This window comes from Capricornis sumatraensis, chromosome 17, assembly GCF_032405125.1.
Source record: "Capricornis sumatraensis isolate serow.1 chromosome 17, serow.2, whole genome shotgun sequence".
In the NCBI taxonomy this organism is placed as follows: Eukaryota; Metazoa; Chordata; class Mammalia; order Artiodactyla; family Bovidae; genus Capricornis; species Capricornis sumatraensis.
Genome location: NC_091085.1, coordinates 49,127,920 through 49,143,930, shown reverse-complemented (window position 1 = coordinate 49,143,930; position 16,011 = coordinate 49,127,920). Strand labels below are relative to the sequence as shown.

Sequence of the window (16,011 nt, the reverse complement as noted above, 5' to 3'; positions counted from 1 at the left end):
AAACAAAAAGGCAGTCTATTGAATGGAAGAAAATATTTGCAAATGGCATGTCCAGTAAGGAATTAACTTCTAAAACATAGAAAGAACTTCCACAACTCAATATCAAAAAACAAGCAACCCAGTCAAAAAATGAGCACAAGACTCAACAATGCATTTTCTAAGGAAGACATACCAATGGCCATCAGACTCAGGAAAAAATGCCCAATGTCACTAATCATCAGGGAAAGGCAAAACAAAACCACAAGCTGTCACCTCACACCTGTCAGAACGGCAGTTATCAAAACACACAAGAACTAAGAAGCGTTGGTGAGGACGTGTAGGAAGGGGATCCTCTGTGTACTGTTGGTGGGGATGTAAATTGGTACAGCCACTATGGAGGGTGCATAAAAATTAAAAAAAAAAAAATAGAACTGATGATACCATATGACCCAGAAATTTTACTTTTGAGTATCTATCTGAAGAAAATTCATAAAAATGCATGCACGTCAATGTTCATAGCAGCATTATTTACAATAGCCAAGATATGAATCAACTTGTGTCCAAGATTGTATGGTTTTATTAATTCTGATCAATTTCAGCATGCTTAAAAAGGTCAGGCTTAGAGAAATATTTTAAGACTGGAGAGGAAGTTAGACGCCAGGAGACCATAAAAATGATAGTCACAGAAACTGTTGTCTGCTTAGGTCTCATAAGGTCATTTGTTGTTTGCTTGTTTTTTGTTGCTAGTGGTAAAAAAATAGACCCTAAAGGATTCCTGCTTGAAAGGTTTTTCCTTTCGAAGTAACGCAGCTGTCCTCCGCGCCCTGTCCCCCACCCACCGCCCCCATCTTCTTTAGCCCCTGGTGAGGACTGCATTCCTCCCCTCAGAGGCCGGAAGGGGACACGCGCGCAGCCGGGACACCTCTGCAGTCCCGCCCGGCCCACCTCTCGCCACGCTCGGGCTGTGCCGCGGGCGCCACAGCGCCCAGACCGCACCGGCGCGGACGCCACGGCGCAGGCTCCTCGGCCGGAGCAGGCGCGTCAGCCCACCGCGGGAACGCGGGGACGGGATCGCGGGGACGCGGACGAGGCCGCTCCCCCCGCGGCCCCCCTCCCGCAGCGGCGCGTCCGGCGCAGCGCGCGTCCTCCCGGGGCTGCGGGAGGGGCGCCTCAGGTAAGTCGGCTCCGGGAGAAGGGGCGGCGCGGGGGTCCAGGGACGCGCACCTCTGCGGCAAGGCCTGGCGGGGGCACCGGGCACTGCGGCGGCGGCGCGGGGAGGAGGGAGAGGAGGCGAGAGCATCCCTGGCGGTGGCGGCGAGCGCATCCCCGCGGGTCAGCGGTGTGGGTGTGCTCGGCTGGAGGGATGCTGGCAGCGGAGGACCAGAGGCGCCGTTGGCGTCCTTTGGTCTGGAGGGGTCCTTCAGTTCCTGTAGCCAGCCCCTTCGGAAGGTGGGGGGTGGATAGAGAGAGACAGGGTGGAATTTCTCCACCCTCAGACCTCCAGGGCCTCTGGGCTCCTGGGCTCCTGGGGCTGAGTGGGCAAAGATGTGGGCACAGTACCTGCGGCCTTGGGCAAAGGTGTCTTCACCAGATGTCCCCCTAGGCTGGGGCGTGGGGGGAGGGGTAGGAAGTCTAGTGTTGCGAGTTGACTGAGGGCAGCTGGGGGCCTGATAAGTCCCCGCTGTCGTGTCTTCAGGAGAAAGACCAGGGAGGAAGCCCTCACTGCTTGCTTAGGGACTGTGAAGAATAAATGTGGGAAAATAAGAGTTCCTAGGAAGAAGATAGGCGGAAAACATGCCACAGGAGAAGCAAAAATATGAGGAGTTGGGAATCAAGTTAATGTTGGGGAACAGGCCGCTCTCTTACTCGGCAGGAAACAAGGAAGGAGAAACAATTTATGGTTTGGGAATGAAGGATGCGGAAGAGATTTAAATATTCCAGTGTTTAGAAGATGCTTTAAGTTTTTATTGTTGTTGTTGCATCAGATGGGCAAGAATGTAATTCTCTTGGAGCATGAAAAATGTTATTAAAATATGGCTAAGAAGATTATTTGGAGGAATCTGACTATAGTTGCTAATTTATTTCTTGCAGTGTTGCCTAGAATTTCTAGAGGCAGAAATCATCTATTGAATGAGAAATGTTAGTACCGTCTGAGTAGAACAGGAGAGCGCTAACTTAAAATATTATGCACCTTCCTTTTTTGGGTAAAAGGTAACTTGCAAATTTAATGTATGTAAAAAAAACCCATGAATTTAGAGGGTGAAACTTTGATACTATTTTTTTCTTTTATTTCTGTCAGTCCTTTAATAATTAGAATTAACTTTTTCCTTGAGAACAATTTATATTGTTTTTGGAAAAATATACAAAAATCAAAGAACAGAAGAAATTAAAAAAATAAAACATAAATTTAAATGTACAAGCACCATCTTAACACCTTGTAAACATCTTTCCAGTTATCTTTCTAAGCATGTATTGATACACTCTGTAATTCAGTATCAATTTATAGTTTTGTGAAACTATATAGTAGAAAATTTTACATACTTACTTTTTATTCCTCATGGTCTTATTTTCTATGAAGCAATTTTTAAACTAACTTTTACTATGAAACCATCACAGAGCGTCACAAAATATAAAGTAACATGCAGTTATTACAGAGATACAATTTACAGAGTTTTTCTTTCAAAGAAGAGAAAGAAGAATAGAAAATTTTACTGAGTATAATGTATTTAGTAAGCTTAAAATATGACAAAGCCTTCCTGTTTGTGCATGTATGGAAGACAGGTGTTTGCCAGGAGCAGTGAGAATGTGATGTACAAGCGCCCTGTCCATGGTAGTAACAGTCATAATCCTTAAAGAGTCATGTAATTGTCATTTGTCTCATGAATGTAAATATCTTCTTGTTCTTTCTTGTAGATCCATCTTCTGAAATTTAAATTTTCAAGATGAAGTTTTTATTGGCAGTGGCCTTTTTTATTTTAATTTCCTTGTGTATTGAAGAAGCCTACTCAAAAGAAAAGTCTTCAAAGAAAGGGAAGGGGAAAACGAAGCAGTACCTATGTCCATCGTATGTCCTTCATGTCTTCTATTCTTATACAGAGAGATGTTATTGCATTTTTATCAAAGTAAAGTGGTTTACTGAAACACGTCATCAGGACTATTCCAATCAGAATATGTACCCATTTGTTTCATAGGTAGAAAGTGACAGAGTGAAGAAGGCTTTAGTGTGTGAAAGCGAGTTCTCAGCTTTCAGACGAAACTAGTAGAGTTTTATCAAGTTTGTTCATGCCCTGGACTTATATAATTTTACACATCTTTTATAAAAGTAGGAAAAAAGTTATTTCTTTCTTACCATGAATTCTTTGGATACTGAGATTATGTGTTTTGAGCAAGTACCAGTTCAAAAAGTTGACTTTTTAAAAACCACTCCTAAAAATGAATATTCATTAAAAAATCAGATACCTGGAACTATAATTTTAAGGTCTATTTAATTCATATTAATGCATGGCAAGAGAGAATTCAGGTAAAAGATTTATATTAGGAAAGTAGGATATTTCTCAGAAAATGTCATTAATTTTGAAGTTACTTGTGAAAAAAAATCTAAGTCCAATTCCCACTCCCTCCCCACTCAGTAAAACACCAGCAAGGTTTTGTGGTTTGGACTCCATTTTGTAAAATAAAGAGTTAATATTATTGGTGAATAATAGTATATATATATATAAATAACCGTCACAAAATATGTGCTTTTAGGTAGTAATGTTACAATGTATGCAGTTATCTGGAATAAGCATTAATTTGCTGATACTGATTATTTTTACGTTAAGATTTCTTAAGTGCCATATTGATCTAGGGTAACGTTATTCCAGCATCATCATTATTTAAATATAGACTGTATAGTTTCATAGATGTTCCATAAAAATTTTTAAGGTACATTTTAGGAAGTGTATTTTTTAAAGAAAATATATTGGAGTTTGTATTCAGGGTGGATGTTTGTATGAATATGTGAGACAGAAGTTCTGGGGCTGGTATGGTGACCCACATAAAGCCTTATTGTGCATAAATCTCTCTGTTAAGCAGTACCTCCTGGTTTACAACTATAACAATTCTGCTTATTCCAGTTTACACAGTCTGATGTCAGGCCGGGTTCTGGGTGTGACAGGATGGCCCCAACTGCCTGGCTGAGTGTGACCTCCTGCCTCTGTCACTCAGCTTCACTGATACAGTTTTTGTGCAACAGCTGGGAGATGAGCGTTTTAGGGAACTGGACATGGTCAGGCCTTACTCTTCCCAAGCAAAAGGACACATTGTCTTGTTTTGGATCTTGTTTATATTAACCTTTTATTTGATAAATCATAGCATATTGACATGAACTGTTGCATTTGTCTTATAGTCCTGGTGATTCGGTTTATGCAGTCAAGTCATCTGTGATCACTGAGGAAGCTGATAGGAATCCTGTCTCCCTGCCCTTCTCCCACCCAGTCCCCCATCAAATGTCATGAACCAGAGTTCTGAATGTGGCAACTGCAAGCCTTATAACTATCACGTATCTTATAAGAGTCTTTTAGAGGGCATCCTGATAGCATAGCTGGTAAAGAATCTGCTTGCAGGAGACCCTGTTTGATTCCTGGGTTGGGAAGATCCCCTGGAGAAGGGAATGGCTACCCACTCCAGTATTCTGTCCTGGAGAATTCCATGGACAGAAGAACCTGGTAGGCTGCAGTCCATGGGGTCGCAAAGAGTTGGACACAACTGAACGACTTTCACACTTACCCTTTCCCACAATTATTCTATTGCCTAGGGCTTCCCTGTTGGCTCAGATGGTAAAGAATTTGCCTGCAGTTCAGGAGACCCAGGTTGGATCCCTGGGTTGGGAAGATCTCTTGGAAAAGGGAATGGCTACCCACTCCAGTATTCTTCCTAGAGAATTCCATGGACAGGGCAGCCTGGTGGGCTACAGTCCCTGGGGTTGCAAAGAGTTGGACAAGACAGAATGATTGAACACACACATATGAACTGACTTGTATATGCTTAGGGTGTCTACCATTAAGACAGATTTTTAAAGTTAAATCTGATAAAGAGTGAAACTCCAAAGGTTCTCTTTGGCACATATTGGTGATCTCTAAGTGGAAGGCCCAGTATATACCTGGTAAGCCCATATCACAGTATTTTAGATATGTTGAGAAATCTATCTCAACCACAGTAGTCAAATTTTGATTATATTACTTACTTTTGTGTAATAATAATGAGACTAAATAAAACTTATTAACAGCAGCCATAGCAAAGCTTCAAATCCAACTTATTAAAAAGTAGATGTATTTTGGAGAGTTAGACTAGTATAATTTTTCTTTGAGCATTTTATAAGGAATTTTGATTTTAAGTGATCACTAAACCTCTGAAGGGAGAAGGCAATGGCACCCCAGTCCAGTACTCTTGCCTAGAAAATCCCATGGATGGGGGAGCCTGGTAGGCCACAGTCCATGAGGTTGCTAAGAGTCAGACACGACTGAGCGACTTCACTTTGACTTTTCACTTTCATGCATTGGAGAAGGAAATGGCAACCCACTCCAGTATCCTTGCCTGGAGAATCCCAGGGACGAGGGAGCCTGGTGGGCTGCTGTCTATGGCGTTGCACAGAGTCGTACACAACTGAATTGACTTAGCAGCAGCAGCAGCAAACCTCTGAAGACTAAGGTTTTTTTCTTTGAACATCCAGATTTGGAATCTCAGTTATAACAATGGGCTGAGAAAGAATATGCAAGTTATTTGTATCTCATATGGTTCAGTTTGCCCATCTTGTGTAACTTGATTAAACATTAATCATCTTGATTAAGAGGAGTATTTGAGATCACAAAACCAAGAAGTCAGGTGGACTACTGTATACTCTTCAATGTGGTGAAATTTGCCCAGTGATATTTTCATTTATTTAAACTATTTTTGGAATAGAGTTGAATAATGGAGTTGGATGGATATACACAGTTAATGTGTTGTGTTCATGTTGCAAACATGAGCAAAAACTTCCCATTTTACTCTTTTAACTTTTCCTTCCAAAGATGAGAAATAAGGGGGAAAATGTTTTTAAATGTAGAAAAAATAAAGAATTTAGGACCCTTCATATTCTAGGTCAGCGTGAAGCTTGAATCTTATGATAAACTTTTCCTGGCTTTTTATTATTTTTTTAACCCACATTGTTTTGAGAATCTTGACACTCACAAATTTATGCCATTATTCATTTTTTATGGTCTGTAATGAAAGCAGCAGTACCAGGTTGACAAACTACCTGATAAATTTGAGTTAAAATTTTTCAGAAATTTAGTTTCTATTAATAAATATAAAATAAACTTAAAGTTAGAAAATATATTTTAGATTAAGTCCTTGGACACTGTTTAGCTTTCTCTTTTACAGGTTGAATTTTACATTGATCTTAATCTTTTGGTCTTATTTCCTATATATTCTGCTTTAGTGGTTGTGTCCAAATCACTGACTGTAACTCCATCCATTCACTATTAACTCCTCAGGCTCTGATTTTGGCTCAGACCTCTCAGCTCAAGCCATACTCATACATCCAACTTTTCTATTAGTACCTAGTTTTCCTGTCTTGATCTTAAAACTCAATTTAAAGTGATAAAAACCAAGTATTGAAACCCTCCCCATCCTTTCCCAAAGTGGTGTTTCCATTTGCATTCTTTTCCATCCAAGCTCAGATCCTGAGGATTACCTGGGACCCTCTCTCTACCTTAGCGTCTCAAATCCAGTCAGTCATCACACAGACTCCAAGGTCAGAGTCTGCACAATGTTAGGAGTGTGTCAGTCACTCCCATCCCTATCACGACCCTGCTTTCTCTCCACCTGTCACCTGTTTTGCCTGTATTAGTTCTTTGTATTAGTCTCTTTTCACTTTATTAGTATCCTTGCTTCTTGTCCTTCATCAATTCCTACCCCACATCAACCCTAGCGTGTATTTTCTTCAATCTACTCAAGTCATTCCAATGCTTAGAGCCCTTTTAGGGATCCCATGGCCTTCTAGAAAAGGTTCTCATATCTTGGCACAGAACTCCTGCTGAACTGGCCTCTGACTCTCCCAGCTCTATCTCTCCATCCAACCCACACCCTTACTCAGGTGTCATATACACTTGATGTTTCAGACCTCTGAAATGTTCTTCCATTTTACCAAAAATGCCAGAGGTTTCCTTCTTTCATTAACTTCTGACTCAGAGCTCTTATTCAAATCCACAGCTGCAAATACTACATTTTCACTGTTGACTTCTATATGTCCAGCCCAGATTTGTCTAGAGAGCACCACACCCACACAACCAACATTTAAATCTGACTGTTGTATAAGGACCTCAAACTCAATTCCACACAAACCTTTCTGTTTGCTCTGGGAGACCTTTCCTAAGCCTAACAATCTGATTTCTATAATCACACTCTGTTCCTTTGTGGTTCCCTAATTGCCTGTCCCGTTTATAAGGCTATCCGATGATATCACCTGTAATTGTCTGCTTTCCCACTAGACTGTAAGCTCCTTGAGGGCAGCATCTTACTGCCTTAGTCACCAGAGATCAACATAATGCCAGGTACTAAATGTACATGGAACAAACATTTGTTTAAAAAATGAATACAAACATCAGATCTTTGAATGACTTATGTCATTGTATCTAGATTTTGTTACAGTGCTGGAAAATAATATATAGATCTCTGTGGAATTTATTTAGACGTAGTCTGAGTACTGGGAAAATTAGTTAACAACTAGGTAGCTAGTACAGCATTTCAACCTGCATGATGTTTCCTGATGAAAGTTTGGCCTCGTCATGTTAAACATCTTTACCAATGGCTAAAATAAGACTGTACAAGGGAAACACTCAAATGAAATAGATGGTGGATACGTGAGATAGAATTAAGATCTAATATGGTCTTGAATGTGCTTCCCTGGTGGCTCAGGGGTTAGAGCGTCTGCCTGCATTGCGGGAGACCTGGGTTCGATCCCTGGGTCAGGAAAATCCCCTGGAGAAGGAAATGGCAACCCCCTCCAGTATCCTTGCCTGGAGAATCCCATGGATGGAGGAGCCTGGTGGGTTACAGTCCACAGGGTCGCAAAGAGTCAGACACGACTGAGCAACTTAACTTTCACTTTCACTTTTCATGGTCTTGAATGGCCAAAGTGAGGGGCTGAATCTAACAAAATTGAAATATAAACTGCACTTTGTTTCAGAAAACATGTGTCCAAGTATATAGAATGGGGAAAGCATAGATTGGCAGAGAGCAAATGGAAAAAATGTTTGATGCTATTAATAGTGTTCAAAAAAAAAATGAAAGTGAAAGTGGCCCTGTTGTGTCTGACTCTTTACGACCCCATGGACTGCAAGGCTCCTGTCTGTGTAATTCTAAGGCCAAAATACTGGAGTGGATAGCTGTTCCCTTCTCCAGGGGATCTTCCTGACTCTGGAATTGAACCAGGATCTCCTGCATTGCAGGCAAATTGTTTCCCTCCTGAGCTACCAGGGAAGCCCTATTTATAATATATTAATATTGTAACCAGTATATTAACAGGTAACCATGATACAGATGAAGCATTATGTAACATAATATAGTATAATAGAGAATAGTATATTAGAATATACATGATACAGATGAGTAACTATATACTTTCTTTCCATATCTTTCTCAGCTGTATATAACTATATTTAGTTACTTAAGAAAGAAAGTAGTGTTAATATTTTACTAATTCTGTGTTAAGCATATTACTTCACTTAAAATAATTCAGTTATTTAGAGCAGGTTTTACAGAGCTTTCTGTACTGTGATAGTTGGTACTTTCAGGGGAGAGAAATAAGAATAGTTGAGGTAATTACCATAATGTCATATTTGGAAGAGCTAAAAGAACTGAGGTATTTGACAGTTGTCTTCAATTTTTTGAAAAATTGTGATTTAGATGAGAAAGTCTTTGCTGCTTGACACCAATAGTTAAAACAAGGACTAATGACTAGAAGACACGAGGAGGGATATTTTTGGCTCCAAATTAGGAAGAATTTTCTGATAGCAGTCTGCCAGATATAATTGCCTAGGCAGGGAGATAGTGGAGTTCCCAGTGACTCCAAGCACTCAGCCATGGGGGATAATGGCTTGGCGGCATATTTTATAGAAAGTTTGGGTGTTGAATAGGTGGTTAGGCCAGATGGCAATATTTATGGACATTTCAGTTTGTGAGATTTTAAAGATTCCTTGATTCTAATATATTGTATATGATAATAGCCTTATGACTATCCAACAGTAGAATGATACAGAATCATCTTTTAAAAATTTTATCTCCATCCAGACTTAAATAGATCAGCTGCTATTTTTGGTGCATTGTCTTGGAAAGCTCTACCATATAAAATAAGCATATCTTGGTCTAATAATAAGAATTTAACAACTTTCAGTGATAGCATTTCTTCTTGAAATTTCATGAGTAATCAGATATTTTTTAGTATCTTTTAAAACCACACAATCTTTTTTTCTGGAATAAGCATGTTAAGCTACTATTAATTTCAAGAAATAGTTATTGACAGATGACAAATATAAATTATCTAATGAATGCCTGCCATAATTGATATGCAGGAGACATAGATTTGTATTTATATCTCTATTGTATATGAAACCAGAACTTTCTAAAATATACTTACAGAATTCTTGCAAAAGCAAAACAAAATAGAACTATCACAACCAAAACCAAAACATAATTTATCATGTTTATTTGTGCTCATGGCAGACATAATAATACTTTTTAATACTGAATTTGGCCAGATCATAACCTTTTGGTACATATTACCTTTTTCTGCATCACTGAGTTAGGGACCCTTCTACTGTTAATGAAGGACTGTTTGAATTTCACCTGCTCATTCACTGATAGGTGTTAACTAATATGCTTGCAAGCTACGTTTGAAATCTCCTTTCTCGGGCTTCCCTGATAGCTCAGTTGATAAAGAATCTGCCTGCAATGCAGGAGACCCTGGTTTGATTCCTGGGTCTGGAAGATCTGCTGGAGAAGGGATAGGCTACCCACTCCAGTTTTGTTGGGTTTCCCTTGCGTCTCAGCTGGTAAAGAATCTGCCTGCAAAAAAAAAAAAAAAAAAGAATCTGCCTGCAGTGCAGGAGACCTGGATTCAATCCCTGAGTTGGAAAGATCCCCTGGAGAAGGGAAAGGCTACTCACTCCAGTATTCTGACCTGGAGAATTCCATGGACTGTATGGTCTATGGGACCGCAAAGAGTCGGACATGACTGAGAGACTTTCACTTCTCCCATTTTGGGCCCATATTTCTATCTTAGGTGTGAAGAAGCTATATAAGAAGCCCTTACTTGATACTTGATGAGGCAATGGCACCCCACTCCAGTACTCTTGCCTGGAAAATCCCATGGACGGAGGAGCCTGGTAGGCTGTAGTCCATGGGGTCCCTAAGAGTCGGACACGACTGAGCGACTTCACTTTCACTTTTCACTTTCATGCATTGGAAGAGGAAATGGAAACCCACTCCAGTGTTCTTGCCTGGAGAATCCCAGGGATGGTGGAGCCTGATGGGCTGCCATCTATGGGGTCGCACAGAGTCGGACACTACTGAAGCGACTTAGCAGCAGCAGCAGCTGTTATTTCTGAGTGTGTGGTCATGTTTGCATGTATTTATCTTCTTAATGATCTTTCTGTCAAACTGTTGGTGCATGCATGCTCAGTCATCTCCTACTCTTTGCAAATCTATGGACTGTAGCCCACGAGGCTCCTCTGTCCCTGGGATTCTCCACGCAAGAATACTGGAGTGGGTTACCATTTCCTCCTCCAGGGGATTTTCTTGACCTAGGGATTCTATCTCCTATGTCTCCTGCATTAGCAGGCAGATTATTTACCACTGAGCCACCTGGGAAGCCCTCTTACTGTTGGCACTCTAGCTTTAAAATCATGGCATAAAGATTTGTGGTTCTCTCTGTGTGTAATGGGAAACAGTATGACTTATTTTTACCAGTTTGTTCACAGTCTGAGAAAGTTGTGTGTATAAATGTGTTTGAGAATTTTTTGTCTCCTTGAGAGAGCTGTCGTACCATTTAATGACAGCATCTGTATACAACAGTTCTGTGTAGTAAGGAGGGTTGGATTACTGTGAATGATTAAAGCCATCATGTGTTTTCTAAATAATGTTAGCCATTTTCTTCCTATTCTGATTTTTTTGCCTACTGTGAAGTAGGACTTCCCTGGTGGCTCAGATGGTAAAGTGTCTGTCTACAATGCAGGAGACCTGGGTTCCATCCCTGGGTTGGGAAGATCCCCTGGAGAAGGAAATGGCAATCCACTCCAGGACTATTGCCTGGAAAATCCCATGGACAGAGGAGCCTGGTAGGCTACAGTCCTTGGGGTCGCAAAGACTGAGCGACTTCACTTCCGCTTTTTATGCATTAATAGTAATTAATTCTATTAATATAATGGGTTGATTTTTCAACTACCTAATGGAAATGTTCAAGATAAATACATTGGCAAGAAAAATGGAATGCTGGAGAGCCTGTACAATGGATGCAATTGAAAATTGCCTATATTATTATCACTATAACAAAGTAGAGCAAATTTTTCATCGATGGGCAGTTATGTATTTTCTTACTAGCCATTGAACAGTTCTAATTTAATGACATGCTATTATTTTGCAGTCAGTTGAATTAATGATCTTCCTTTTACAAATAATTCCCTAGGTTTTAAAATAAGCTTCTTTGTTATTTCAGTTATTTGGGCATGAAGCTTAAATGCAACCTGTTTTCTCTTAAAGTGATCTCCTATATCTGTCCTATTCATTGCATCTGTGCTTACCATCATGTTCAACATATCTGCTACAATAGCTGCATACTTATTTACTGTATTTTTTGTCTGCTCATTATTATTCGCCTTATATATTTTTTCAATTTTCATCTTGTTAATCTTATGTTCAAGACCCACAATGTTGTCTTATTCTTTGATGGATCCAGGGCAGACTCTTCATTATGACTTTGAAAGGCCTCTCTGATTTACACGCAGAACTTTGCATAAAACTACTTTCTTATCTCAGAAAGGCCAGTCTGTCATTATGCCAGTCTGCCACTTATGCTTAGACAGGCTTTTGGTGAGGATGACAGTTCAGTTCAGTTCAGTCACTCAGTCTTGTTGGATTCTTTGCGACCCCGTGCATTACAGCACGCCAGGCTTCCCTGTCCATCATCAACTCCCGGAGTTCACTCAAACTCACGCCCATCGAGTCAGTGATGCCATCCAGCCATCTCATCCTCTGTCGTCCCCTTCTCCTCCTGCCCCCAATCCCTCCCAGCATCAGAGTCTTTTCCAATGAGTCAACTCTTCGCATGAGGTGGCCAGAGTACTAGAGTTTCAGCTTTAGCATCATTCCTTCCAAAGAAATCCCAGGACTGATCTTCTTCAGAATGGACTGGTTGGATCCCCTTGTAGTCCAAGGGATGACAACTTCCTGCTTAATCTATGCGGTCCTTCCAGGCACATCTCAGCTATTACCTTGCTTTATGAAATTAAAGAAATATATATTTTATTTTGGAGTATAGTTAATTAACAATGTTGTGTTAGTTTCAAGTGTACAGCAAAGTGACTTAGATATATGTATGTGTATGTGTTTTATATATATATATAATATTCCTTTTCAGATTATTTTCCCATTTAGATTACTACAGAATATTGAGTATAGTTCTCTGTGCTATACATGAGGTCCTTGTTTATTTTATATATAATAGTATTTGTTAATATCAAACTCCCAATTTATCTCTCCTCCTACCTTTTCCCTGCGTAACCATGTTTGTTTCCTATGTCTATGAGTGAGTTTCTGTTTTGTAAATAAGTTCATCATATTACCTTGCCTAATGAAACTTGTAAAATGATTAGAAATTTCCATTGAGAAAAATATTAATACAAATTAATAGCATGCTGAAGTTGTTAATAAATTGAGTTCTTAGACCTTGATGGAAATACAGTGTTTAGATAGAAAAGAATGTTAATTTCCTGGCAGGTATATCATAACTGGAACCTTGTGTGGAATTCTGGCTGCTGTTGTTTATGAGGGTTGGATTTACATGAGAATTTCTTCCAAGAATCATGATCAGGGTTTGCTGGAACATGAAAGTCTGTGGTTTGATCGATTGTACTCTGAGTTGTTTTCTTTAAGAATAGATGAGGAGTTTGTATTTAGACCTCAAGTTACAGAACCGAGACCAGAGAGAGAAACATAGACGAAGACATTTCAGTTTTATAGTTTAGGATATAACTATCCAAAGAAAAAATGAATTTCCTTGGGTGGTTCTTTGCCACCAGAGTGATCAACATGCTTGACTAGGGACAACACCCAGACCAGGCGTCACTGGGAAGCTTGATTAGACTTTATGAATATAGTATTGTAAAGTAAAATAAAGTAAAAATAAAAATAAAACTAAAATTAAACTTCTTCTTGACCTCTTAGAATCCTTTTTGTTTATCTTGTATGTTTTGACACTTGATTAGATTTAATATTATTACTCTTTATATGATAGCTTTTATTTTCTGACTGAAATGTTTATATTAACTCTAGCTAAATTACGAATACTTGAGATGAGATGTGCACTCTGTCCACTTTCATTATAGTGTATACACTTTAACTTAGTAAGCATAAATGAAGCTCTTATGCAAAGAATTTTGATGTAGGCAGAATATATATATTTAAATATATATATACTTTATGAAAGTGTATGTGTGTATATGAATAGTTTCTCTATATAGTTTCTTATATAGAATATAGATATGAATATGTAGTTTCATATGAAATTATATATATAATTTCATAAATTATATAGTTTCATATTCTGCCTACTTCAGAGTTCTTTGTATTTGAGCTCTGTTTGTATTAATACTTAATCAAATGGAATCAGACAGGTGATGGAGTATATAGAAAAATCATAAGTTAATCATAAATGAATTCAGCAGCTCTCTGGGGCCCTATTTAGAGACCAGCTTGGAACATGTGCCATTTAAATTCCCTCTGTATTTCTGTTTAATCTTGACGGAATAAACACTGTAATTGGAGAGAAGGAGCACTGCTGTATCTCAGAACTGTTGCTGATGGGCTTCATAATTTTCAGTAAGCCATTTAATTTATCTTGGTATCAATTTTCTCATTGCATGGTGAAACAGTTTATCTCAGTAGTCTCCTCATTTCACTTATTTATTCCAGTTCTATCTATTATGATACAATCCTGTTTTATTTATGATTGTTTTGGTACCTTAATATTCAGGGCTATTTTTTTTGTCACAATCTTTTTGTTTTCTGATTTAGAACCAATCAAGCCTAAAAAATGGAAAGAGAATATACAAAATTCTATTTCTTAAGCAAGTTAATTACTAAGGGATATGATTGCAGATTTGACTTAGCAAAATATAGGTATGTAACTGTCTTTCCAAATCAAAGAATGGCATGTGTCCAAGGTGAATAATCAGTGTTCTTAGCTCTATAATTCTTTTTTTAATTTTTTAAATTTTACTTTATTTTACTTTACAATACTGTATTGGTTTTGCCATACATCAACATGAATCCGCCACGGGTGTACACGTGTTCCCAATCCTGAACCCCCCTCCCACCTCCCTCCCCATACCATCTCTCTGGGTCATCCCAGTGCACCAGCCCCAAGCATCCTGTATCCTGCATCGAACCTAGACTGGTGATTCGTTTCTTATATGATATTATACATGTTTCAATGCCATTCTCCCAAATCATCCTACCCTCTCCCTCTCCCACAGAGTCCAAAAGACTGTTCTATACATCTGTGTCTCTTTTGCTGTCTCACATACAGGGTTATCGTGACCATCTTTCTAAATTCCATATATATGTGTTAATATACTGTATTGGTGTTTTTCTTTCTGGCTTACTTCACTCTGTATAATCGGCCCCAGTTTCATCTACCTCATTAGAACTGATTTAAATGTATTCTTTTTAATGGCTGAGTAATGCCAATTAGCTCTATAATTCTTTACAAGTTATAATTATCTAAATGTGGAATTTGACTCACAAACTTATGCCTTGTGTTTGCTTTTTGTTTCTTTTGGAGGTGAATGCTTTCTGTAATGCAGTACAGCGTGCAGTAGCTTTGCAGAAGTTTCCTGTATTTTCACTATGCTACTGCCTGAAAAAGGCACATCACTGCTGTCCTCCTGAGAACAGAGAACTCTTCATAAATGAGTTCTTCTGGCCCCAACATTTTTATGGAAATTTACATGTAGAATTCATAAAGCAAATTATTCAAATTTATGTACATATAAATAGCTCCTCTGAGAAATGATGTAAATAGGAAATTACATTTCTCAGAGCTCTGATTGGAATAATGGCAAAACACTGATTAAATCACTAATAGACTCTGTTAAAGAATGTGAAATATCTGACCTGTATGAGTCCTCCTGTGAGAAGACAGTGGTAGGAATTCATGATGATTCAGGATTCAGGGAAGTTTAGGACTCTGAGCCTGAGAGTAACCAAATAGAATAGGCCCACCTTTAGTGAGTGGATTTGCAGCCTTCTGTGCATCACTGTTCAGCTCTGAGTTACACCATGAACCTTGCGGCTGAGACACCCCCAAGGTCTTATTGCAACATTCTTTGATATCTCCTAGAAGTTCCAAATTTATTTGATTAGAATGTCTATAATATTTTTATTTCATTTTCCAAATGTTGCTTGGAATCTCCGTTGGTTTGTTTTGTGTGTTGATCTCGCCTTTTCTGGGTCTTCATTGCGGGGCCCCCACATTTACTTGGCTCTTAGTGGCTCCATTGTTGTCTTTTCCAACAGTGGTTTCAGTCCTTGATCAACACCCCTTTCAGTCCTTGCCTACAGTGTGAACTTCAGCTTTAAAGGAAAAGAAAAAATAGAAGCCACTGGACAGTTGCTCCCCGAACCCCTCCTTCTTCCCTCCAAAGCTTCCCATGGCATCATCCTTTCTCTTCTTGCCTCCTGACCTGGAGGAAGGGTCTTGGATTCCACCCCCCACGCCTCTGAGACTTCCCCATCACT

At 39.3% G+C, this 16,011-nt stretch overlaps 1 protein-coding gene across 1 annotated transcript in view; it reads left to right on the top strand.

Annotated features, from left to right (window-relative positions):
- The first annotated feature begins 2,921 nt into the window (after positions 1–2,921).
- Positions 2,922–16,011, top strand: part of GLRB (glycine receptor beta) — a 91,454-nt gene continuing 78,364 nt past the window's right edge. Inside the window, exon 1 of the mRNA XM_068989956.1 lies at positions 2,922–3,043. Coding sequence (XP_068846057.1) covers positions 2,922–3,043 — 122 coding nt within the window. The remainder of the gene's footprint in view (positions 3,044–16,011) is intronic.